Source organism: Arachis ipaensis, chromosome B3 (assembly GCF_059453495.1).
Source record: "Arachis ipaensis isolate K30076 ecotype BB chromosome B3, ASM5945349v1, whole genome shotgun sequence".
Taxonomy (NCBI): domain Eukaryota; kingdom Viridiplantae; phylum Streptophyta; class Magnoliopsida; order Fabales; family Fabaceae; genus Arachis; species Arachis ipaensis.
Window position 1 is genome coordinate 7959864 of NC_142438.1, and position 10552 is coordinate 7970415.

The 10552-nt window shown below is 33.5% G+C and overlaps 2 protein-coding genes across 2 annotated transcripts; both read left to right on the forward strand.

The window, feature by feature from the left end:
- The first annotated feature begins 2915 nt into the window (after positions 1–2915).
- LOC107634074 (cytochrome P450 84A1-like) lies at positions 2916–6155 on the forward strand. Its single transcript, XM_016337655.3, has 2 exons — positions 2916–3921; positions 5340–6155. Exons 1-2 carry the CDS (start codon positions 2986–2988, stop codon positions 5961–5963), a joined length of 1560 nt encoding a protein of 519 aa, XP_016193141.1. The 5' UTR covers positions 2916–2985; the 3' UTR covers positions 5964–6155.
- Positions 6156–6861: 706 nt separating this feature from the next.
- Positions 6862–9877, forward strand: LOC107628842 (altered inheritance of mitochondria protein). The gene is made up of 5 exons (XM_016331451.3): positions 6862–7267; positions 7985–8154; positions 8419–8488; positions 9362–9467; positions 9602–9877. Exons 1-5 carry the CDS (start codon positions 7012–7014, stop codon positions 9711–9713), a joined length of 714 nt encoding a protein of 237 aa, XP_016186937.1. The 5' UTR covers positions 6862–7011; the 3' UTR covers positions 9714–9877.
- The last annotated feature ends 675 nt before the right edge of the window (positions 9878–10552 follow it).

Here is a 10552-nt window from a genome sequence, read left to right on the forward strand (position 1 = left end):
GTCTGATTTTCTTGAAGGTTGATGCTTCTTGAATGATAATCTTCTTTGTTTGCTATCCATGCAATGAGAATATTTCTCCAACTCTGCATTCTTCAAACCTGAAAGAGCATCCTTTCGAGCCAAATAATTAAGTTCTTTTTCACTAATATGACCAAGTCGTCTGTGCCACAAGCTACAAACTTCTTTATTTTCAACCGCATTCACATTATCTTTTGCAATCATGGCATGCATCACATACAAACTTGAAGTACCTTTTTCTCGAGCCACCACTAAGTTGCCTTTAGTAAGCTTCCATTGTCCAAAGTCGAAAGTGATTACAGAGCCTTCATTATCAAGCCTTTTAACTGAAACCAAATTCAAGCGAACACCTGAAATGTGTCTAACATCTTTAAGTAGCAGCTTCATTCCCATATTGGTCTCAAGACAAACATCTCCTACACCAACAACCTTGGCCAAGCCATCATTACCCATCTTAAGCACTCCAAAATTACCTGGAGTATAAGAGGTGAAGAACTCCTTCTTCGGTGTAACATGTATTGAGGCGCCACTATCAATTACCCAACTGAACTCATCATCAGAAACAAGATTGATCTTGTACTCATAATCAGCAATATCAACAGTAAGAAGATCATCTGAAATAGATGATACACGATCATTACCACTATCATCCTTTTTTTCTTGCTTACCTTTGTTTTCCTTTTTCCAAATATAGCAATATTTTTTTAATGTGACCCATTTTGTGACAGTAGTGACACTCAACATTCTTGTATCTTCCCTTGGATTTGCTCCTGCTTTTACCTCTACCCTTTTGAACTCTATTATGATTTCTCCCCCTGGTTTCAGTGACTAACATTTCAGAGTGTGACAAAGAATTCTGTGTCTTCCTTCTCATCTCTTCATTTAAAATGCCACCTTTAACAAGTTGCATGCTCACTTTACCATTTGGAGCATAATTAGTAAGAGAGATACGAAATGTCTTCTAAGAATCTGGTAGAGTATTTAGCAACCACAATCCTTGAACCTCATCTTCAAATTTGATTCCCATGCTTGACAACTGATCCAGAACCCCTTGAAATTCATTCAAGTGAGCTAATACTTGTGACTCCTCCTTGTATCTCAAATTCATCAATATATTCAACAAGTACAATTTATTATTGCCATACTTGGAAGCATACAAGGATTCAATTTGATTCCACAAAGCCCTATCATGAGTCTAGTTAGCAATGTGATTGTAAACATTATCATCCACCCATTGCCTAATAAAACCACAACCTTGTTGGTGTTCAAAATCCCATTCTTCATCTGTTTTAGATTCTGGTTTTGGTGTAGAGAATATAGGTAAATGTAGATTTTTGACAAACAACAAATCTTTCATTTTGTCCTTTCATAGATGGTAATTAGTGCCATTCAAACTTATCATTCTAGTAGAATTATTTGCCTCCATCTTTCAAGCAAGTTATAACCAAATACCCAAAACTGAGCTCTGATGCCAATTGATAGGAATAAAACACACAATTTCCTACTTGCAAGAATTAGGGGAGTAACAATATCCACTCACAACAAGTATTAACACCAGCACAATAATATCCAATAGCAGCGAAAAAATCACATAAACCAGAAATTAGAGACAAGCTAGCACACCAAGATTTTTAACGTGGAAAACCTCCTCAATGAGAGAAGTAAAAACCACGAGTCACCAAGACCAGGATATAGCTTCACTATGATGAAAAATAGGGTACAAGAGAGTCACAAATTACTGCACAAAACGTGCATACAACAAGCCAAACAACCCAAGCTTCAAAGCTTTCAAAACAAGAACAAGAAGATGAAAATAACACAAAAATAGAGCTACTGTGCGTAGCTAATATCTCCAGCTACAGACATCGAATCAAAGATCCGAATAGTAAAATCAAAGAACCAGATGTGTAGAACACACTGTCCAAATTTGAGCTCGATCCAACGGTTAACGAATCTGCAGTGACTAATTTACAGAGACAGTTTTGTGTATGTGCGAAAATAACTTTCTCTCTTCTTTTCTCTCTAGTGTTTGGTGTTCTCCTTTCAAAATGGCCTCTCTCTTTCAACCCTAACTCACCTCAGCCACTTCAACTATTCATGGGTTTGGATACTAGCATTTGGACTTTTTCTTCACATAGGAAAGGAGTCTAAAAATCGAACATACACTAGTGTCATGTCTATTATTTTCAAATACTATATATAAATACAAATATTTTATATTTATATCTCAAGTATATATTTTTTAATCTCTATGTCTCAATACATACACTAACTAAACAAACTAAATGGAGCCTAATTGAAGACTTGTTGATAATTTCTTCCAAACAAGTCTTATATTTTTAAAAAATCCTTCTATTTTTTTATCAAGATATAATTTAATTACAGCCGAGTTATAATAGACGGATCAATACCCATAATAAAATAAGATATTCACCTGTATTGATCTCAGCGTTAAAAAAATCTTTATCCACACCTTGTGTTTTCAATAATTTATTGAGGTGAATAATTTAACCATTGAAAAAGAAACGAAATTAACCTCAGTCAAACGAATTATATTCAAAGGAGTTTAATCACGCAGAAAATTACCATCCACAAATCTAATATGTATTTTAAAATTACAAGTTTAGATAAAATAATATTGATTGATCCAAAGATGTTATTAAAAAATATTAGGAGTTCCGTTAAAAAAGGAAAAGATATATATATGTAAGTAAATCTGATCAAACTTTATCTTAAAATTCATCAGGCCTCAGTGATTTACATAAAAAGAAAATGACATATATGTTAAAAAAAAATCTCTTCTAGATAATCAAATAAATCCTTAATTTTACACCTTAGTTTCATATTATAAAATAAAAACTCCATCATCATTTTACTCTCTCTCTCTCTGATATTAATGCATTTATTCGCTCTATATAAATGCTTCCCTTGACCCGTTTCCATCCATCCAAAACATAACAAAACATCATGGAGTTTTTTCTACACTCTACTTTTCAATCTTCAACCAACATTTTTATTTTCTTCTGTGTCTTGGCTTTCACTGTCTTCTTCATCTTTCGACTTCGCCGAAAGCTGCCATACCCACCAGGCCCAAAAGGGCTACCCATCATAGGAAACATGTTGATGATGGACCAACTTACCCATCGGGGCCTGGATAAGCTCGCCAAACAATACGGTGGGCTTGTTCATCTCCAAATGGGCTCCCTCCATATAGTGGCAATATCAACACCACAGATGGCCCGTGAGGTTCTCCAGGCCCAAGATAGCGCTTTCTCAAACCGGCCCGCAAATGTTGCAATTTCTTACTTGACATACGACCGGGCCGACATGGCTTTCGCAAACTACGGCCCGTTTTGGCGGCAGATGCGTAAGATCTGTGTAATGAAGCTTTTTAGTCGCAAGCGGGCCGAGTCATGGGCCTCGGTTCGTGAAGAAGTTGAAGAAACGGTTCGAAGCATATCAGCGAACGTTGGTTCAGCCATGAATTTGGGTGAATTGATTTTTGCTCTAACGAGGAGGGTCACCTATAAGGCCGCGTTTGGTGCGAGTTTAAATAAGGGGGAAGAGGAATTCATGGGAATCTTACAAGAGTTTTCAAAGCTTTTTGGAGCTTTTAACATTGCAGATTTCATTCCGTGGTTGGGTTGGTTGCATGCACAAGATTTTCACAAGAGAATGGTCAATGCACGAAAAGCACTTGATGTGTTTATTGATGAGATCATTGATGATCATATCAAAAAGAGGAACATCAACATGGGGAATGATAATGATGCAGATAAGGATATGGTTGATGAGCTTATGGATTTTCTTAATGAAGGTAGTGTTGGTGATGATGCTGTGAAGCCAAACAATTCACCATCAATCCTTAAGCTTACTAGAGACAATATCAAAGCTCTTATCATGGTAATTAAATACATAATTAATATAATTATTATTATTTCCTTTTGATTTTATCATTTTAAGTTGACTTTCTCTTGAGCAATTAATTTGGCAGATATCACTACTTTTGTCTCCATCAGATATTGCTTTGATGAAATTATAGTATATTCCTTGCTGTTTCTCGTTTATTATTGATTCTTAAATAGCCAACACTTTTCAAAAAGTAAATAATTTCCATTTAGGCAGATATACTGTTGAGATTTTTGTTACAAATTCATTGAATTCTGATCGACCAAATAATTCAATAATGATGTATTATTAGTGTGAGAAATATAGTAATAATGTTTACTAAATTGTTTTTGCTTAAAATGGTTCAGTAATAATGATATAAATTACTTTCTTTGTCTACAAATTGTTATCACCTTGATAAAAGATTCTTTGCCTACTTTAATTTGACAAAAATACTATTTGTACACAAAAATCAGCCACTAATGTATTTGTATATAAATACATGTATGGTTTAATTTATTTTTAATTTATATTTGTATTTTAACATGTATTTTTATACTGATGGCTAACTTTAGTGGCTAATTTTAATGTACATGTAACATTACACTTAATTTAATAGAAATGAACACTCATATAAATCATATACAATTATTTTTTTATGTGAAGTTGAAAGTTAAAAATAGTTAAATATTAATTTAATTAAATATGTTAAATTATTTAACAGTTTTTAACTAACAACTTTACATTAAAACAAATTCATGTGAATTTTCATATTTAGTATATAATTATAAGCGATATATGATAGATACTAAGGACTTTTGAAATTTGATGTGAGGAGGTTAAAAACTAAATCCTTTATTTTGTACTATAACAAAATTAACCACCGAATAAAGAATGAATAACTAATTAAAACAATGAATATTTTGAAATTCCCATTTTTAATATTCAAAAAAATAATTTTACATTAAATCATGTAATCTTTTTGGATAAATATATTATCTCATTAGAAGTACTTTTTTTTTTCGTAAATTCATAAATTTTCAAAAAATGTATTGGTGCAAATTGACTGTAGTAGTGTTAAATATCTTTATTAATAGAATTTAACTAATATGCAGTTTAAGAGTATATGTTAAAGTTATTAGTTAAAATTAATTTATAAAAAATACATAAATTTTTTTTCTTTTAATATATTTATCATGCATTTAAGAAAATAAAAAATAAAAAATTTTTGTTAATAATAATCTTAATATGTTTTGTAAAAATAAATGTTAGTTAAATCTATTTTAATAAGATTAATAAATCTCCTAAGAATACTTTTTAAAAATGCTACAATTAAAGTTTTTAGATAGAAAATTTAAAGCATATATAAATTTTTTAGATTTCTATGCATTAAATTTATTAACAGAATTAAAAGTTTGTGCTTTGGTCATTAGGATGTCATGTTTGGAGGAACTGAGACAGTAGCATCAGTGATTGAATGGATTATGGCAGAGCTTTTGAGAAGCCCAATGGACCTTCACAAGGTCCAACAAGAGCTTGTTGATGTGGTGGGCTTGGACCGAAGGTTCAATGAATCGGATCTCGAAAAGTTGACTTTCCTCAAGTGCGTGGTCAAAGAAGCCTTGCGTCTCCACCCTCCAATTCCAATGGCTCTTCACGAGAGCGCAGAGGACAGCGTAATTGAGGGTTACGCAATCCCAAAGGGGACACGTGTCTGGATCAACGCGTGGTCTATAGGACGCGACAGCAGCGCGTGGGATGAGCCAGAGACATTCAATCCTTCAAGATTCTTGCGAGAAGCGGCACCCGATTTCAAAGGAAGCGATTTCGAGTTCATTCCATTTGGGTCGGGTCGAAGGTCATGCCCAGGGATGCAACTTGGGCTTTATACCGTGGAGTTAACTGTGGCTCATTTGCTTCATTGCTTCAATTGGGAGTTGCCCAATGGAATGAAGCCCGAGGATCTTGATATGAATGATACTTTTGGGCTCACAGCTCCAAGAGCAGTTCAACTTGTTGCGGTACCTACTTATCGTCTCAAGTGCCCCCTTTATTAAGTCCTAGAAATGTGTAGTGAAACTTGAGTATTAAGGGTAGGTATTTGTGTCAATAAAGTCATGTCCATTCCTTTTGTGTTTGCTTCTGTTAGCTTTGTTTGTGAACTTGTCATTGCAATAAATGTTGTGGTTAATTTGCTTGCTACTTAATGCTTGTATAAAGTTGGTGTTATGGTGTGGTGTTGGCAGACCTTGAACGCATTATTAAAATCTTTTCCTCATTATTAGCACTAATTCAAGTAAATTCGAAAAGAAAAAAAAAATTGGAAAATCAACTTTTTCACCTAGCGTTTTCTCTTCTGTTTCTCTTAATTTTTGTCGTCAACCATTTTATTAAATAAAAAAAATTGATTTGCTAATAAAATCGAATTTCGAATTGACCGTTATAGTAAGGTGAAATCAAAGCCAAATTGTTAATTATTGGATGAGTTAATAGGAAGTTAATTTTTTAACCCATTTTTTTACCCTAAATTTTAAGTACTAAATTTTTAAAATGAAACCATAAATCATAATTTTAAATTCTAATTTTTTAAAAAAATGATTAAAAGAATAATTTTACAATAAAAAAATTAATATATACTATTTTTTTTTTTTGGCACCAGGTATCCATCAAGTCGGAAGTCCAATGACTAATTTCGCAGAGGCACACAAAGTGGGCGACCCTCTCAAGCAAGCAAACTCCATTCCCATCCTCCAGTGAGTATTGAATCCGAAAAGATGGTTAAGGGACACAAACCCTCATCATCTGTGCCAACTTGCTGGTAATATTGACTAATTAAAACCTTGTTTTTTATACTTATTTTTTTGGACTCGTTGTGGGCTTGTCTCGTTTTCTTTTGGGCCAGATTCAAAATCAAATTGATACTTCAAGTTCTTTTTCTTAAGCTCAATCCAAAACGCAGTGTCGTCTTATTCATTGTTGCATTTCTTGTTTTGCTTAATACCGAAAGAGAAAAAAAAGGTTGCATTTTGTGGTTATTCATTGTGGTTAAATATATAAATAGCTCGGAAAATGTGAAAATTAAGAAGCAAGTTCCTCCGCGAATCGATGGAGAGTAACAGAGATGAAGCAGCAGCAACAATGGGAGGAGGAGAAGGAGAAGGTCAAGCTCGAATCCCTGCTCCTAACGACAAAGCTAATCCGAATCCAAATCCAAATCCAAACACAAACCCTAATTCTCCTAATAACACCACTCGAGGATCCAAAGCAAGATCGTGTAAAGGATGTGCTTACTACTCTTCGGTTCACAAATCCAAATCAAAGAACCCTACTTGTGTTGGCTTCTCCAGTACGCTCCAACAAGGTTTCTTCCTTTATCCCGTTCCCCGCTTCTTTCTTTTACTAAAGAAAATAGTTTCTGGCATTTATTTATCTATTATTATTGTTTTGATTTCCTGAGAGCTGGTAGGCCGGGGCAAAAGAAAAGAAAAGAAAAAGGAGATTAGAAAATGCATTGGTTGAAAATGTGAAAATTTGTAGCTAAGAAAATGGCAATCTTTGTCGTTTAACATGTTATGTTTGCTACCTGAGCTTAGGAAAGCATGAAAAGCATAGTATCTAATCTTGATGTTCAATTGTATTTTGAAGGCCAAGATTCATTCCCTTTTAATCTGGGGAAGTTGGTATTTGGAGTTGGCTAGCTATGAATTTGTGTATTTGATGATCATTTTACTGGAAAATTGGATTGTTGAACATGTACGTATTCATTGTGGTGTTATAGAATTCAATTGATAGACAAATAACTTGGATTTTTTAATTTATATTACATGTCTTGAACGTAACGGATGCTGAATTGTCTAATGTTCATCAGTGTTGAGTTTGGTTATATACTATTGTTTTATTCTGCAAAGGCAGATTGAAGCATATTCTATGGCCTTGTTTGAGATGTTTATATCACTTGGTTGTTGCTTGCTCAATTTTGCAGCAGCTAGTTGATATCTCGTCATTCATAATATTTTAATTTTAGTAATATTATAAGCTTTCAAGATTTTGATTTTGATGTTCATATGCATTTAAGCAGTACCTCCATATGTTGTTGGAGAGACTGAGTTGGAAGCTTCAAAAGAGGGCCGCAGCCTTGCAAATTTCAAGTATGCTTGCCTTGGATACTCAGTCTACTTAGACAACAAGGATTCTTCTGCTGACTCACAGGACAAAACAGCGAAGTTGCCCTTTTGCACTGGGCTTGAGGTTTGATATCTAAACCTTCTTTATTATTCATGTATAGGTTTATCTCTTTTCAACATATTTAACATGATATTATTGCATGTATCATGGAGCTAGCATCAATTTATTACAGGGGATGAAAATCATTTGAGAGTTCATTGAAGAAGAAAAATAAATAAAATAAATAAGGAGAATGAGGGTGGGGAGGGTGGTGGTGTCAAAGTAAGCATTTCAATTATGTCCAAGGAGATATGGTATTAGTTCTGATGCCACTGGTGCTTGTTTCAGGTGGTGTTGGAGGAGAGGTCTTCAACTTCGCCTGCTGGCCAAGTTCCTGTAAATGCTCATAAAACTGAAGGTATTGAGTTTCTCTTTCTTTTATTTATCTACATGTTTACAGTTCATGGGTTATTTCCTTCCTTTTCATTTGTTCCTCTTTAACATATAAACTGAATATCAATATATTTAAAAGTATCATCATATTGGACAATTCTCTTGGTTCGTGGTGTTTCTCTTTGTAACAGTGATAACTTCTCCTACAATTGTTATATATGTAAAGCTGGAAAATGTTCATGCTATGTCATAGAAGCACTAGAGCATTTTATCTGTTGTGTTCTCTAGCATTTTCAAGTTGCTGCTTTTTGACATTATAAATTATCTTTGAAAGAAAGTAAAATATGACCACTTTTTCTGTCAATCGTAATTAGTTTTCCATTCTTGAATAATTTTATCAATTGAAGATATTCTTTGTTAATAAGTAATTATGCACCAAAGATTTTCGATAGCGCTTGTGTTTGAGCAATTTCCTCTGCCCTATTCTACCAGTAGTCTTCTCTACACTTGTAATGAGGCAAGTGATATTATCCTAATTACTGAAGCATCACTTGAAATGCATGACACAGTTATACTTCCAGCTGTTTTTTAGTATGATCCTTTCTTCTGCACAATAAATCTATGATTTGCAATGGATAAATGTGGTTCTTTATTTTTGAGAACTCACCTCTAGGTAGTCCTGGACAGAGATTATCGCATCGATTAGACTATACGTGTATAGAGTGTAGAGCAGTTGAAATTAAAAAAAAACGTGTCATCAATTTTTATGCTCTTTTTTATTTTGTTGATGATGTATTTTGAGTCTGTTACTTTTTTTTTCCCTTTGTTTTTTATTTGTTTTTCCGTTTGTTTTGTCCCTTTTTATTTATTGCTTTGCTAATCAATGTTGTTTATCCAGGTGCCCATCGACCTCATCCTCAATCACAATCACAACCACAACCACAACCACAACCCCGAAGATATAATAAACCTCCAAATACCACAGCAGAAGAATTCCTTAACAGGCAAGCATTAGTTTTCGGCATAAACTAGCTGTTCTAGCACTTTATATTTGTCTTCTAGATACAGAAATGGTATAGATGATTAGATGTTCTCTGAGTATGCTAAATCTAACCCCCTGAAGGTTCCAAATACGCAGGTTTCGAAGAAATGCAATCCTAGTGGCAGCCGGTGTTGTAAAAAACATGAACAAAGTGGGTAACTACGTAAAGGAGACCTTAGATGACATCTTATATAGGCGACCCAAGTGAAGTTTGTTACATTTCTGCATATTTGGCCATTTTTCTTATCAATGGGGCCAATTTTATTATTTGGATTCTGACGGTGTATGTATCACTTATTGTAATAAAACAAATTTAGAAATTATTAAGAATAAGTAAGGTATCACTAATTTATAATGATTCCTCTTTCTTTTGTTCTTTGCGGTCCATTAAACATGAAAGGATTTTATGATGGCTTCGTTGTACCCATGTTCTATTATGGATTTTGCAGAAGGTATCGGAGTGGGTTGGCTTCTATAGTTTGTCCGCTAATTAATACCTTTGTTTTATCTGCATTTGTTGTCTATTCTAATACGATAGCACCGTAGAATTTTTCTCTGTTTGATTTGAAAATAAAGCTGGACCTTATGACCTTTAAAGTTCATTTTTTTTTCTCTGTTACTAATTGAACATTAATTTGATGCTTGGATGTTAATGAAGCAATGCTTCGCCGTCAACTAAATTTCCATTTTTGTGATTTGTTAAGGTCAAAGATGAAAGGCCTTTGGTACTCGCTCATTTCCTAAACAATTAATGTGATACAAGAAATCATTTAATGGAGATTGACTGATCACTGATAAGTATGTTTATGTGCTCTGTCCTGCACCACTACATTTTTTTCCCTAAGAGATGAATACTCTTAATTATTAAAAAAATGTTACAATTTAGTCCCTTATATTCTTAATTTTTAGAGATACTGAAAGAACTGAATTTTGTGTCTTAAGATTGAAATTTTAGTTCTAATTTTGTCACTAAACACACTAAATTTTATGTTTTGGTGTTCAATAAAATTACTCAAAATCTTGATTAGTTGGATAGTTTTGTTTAAT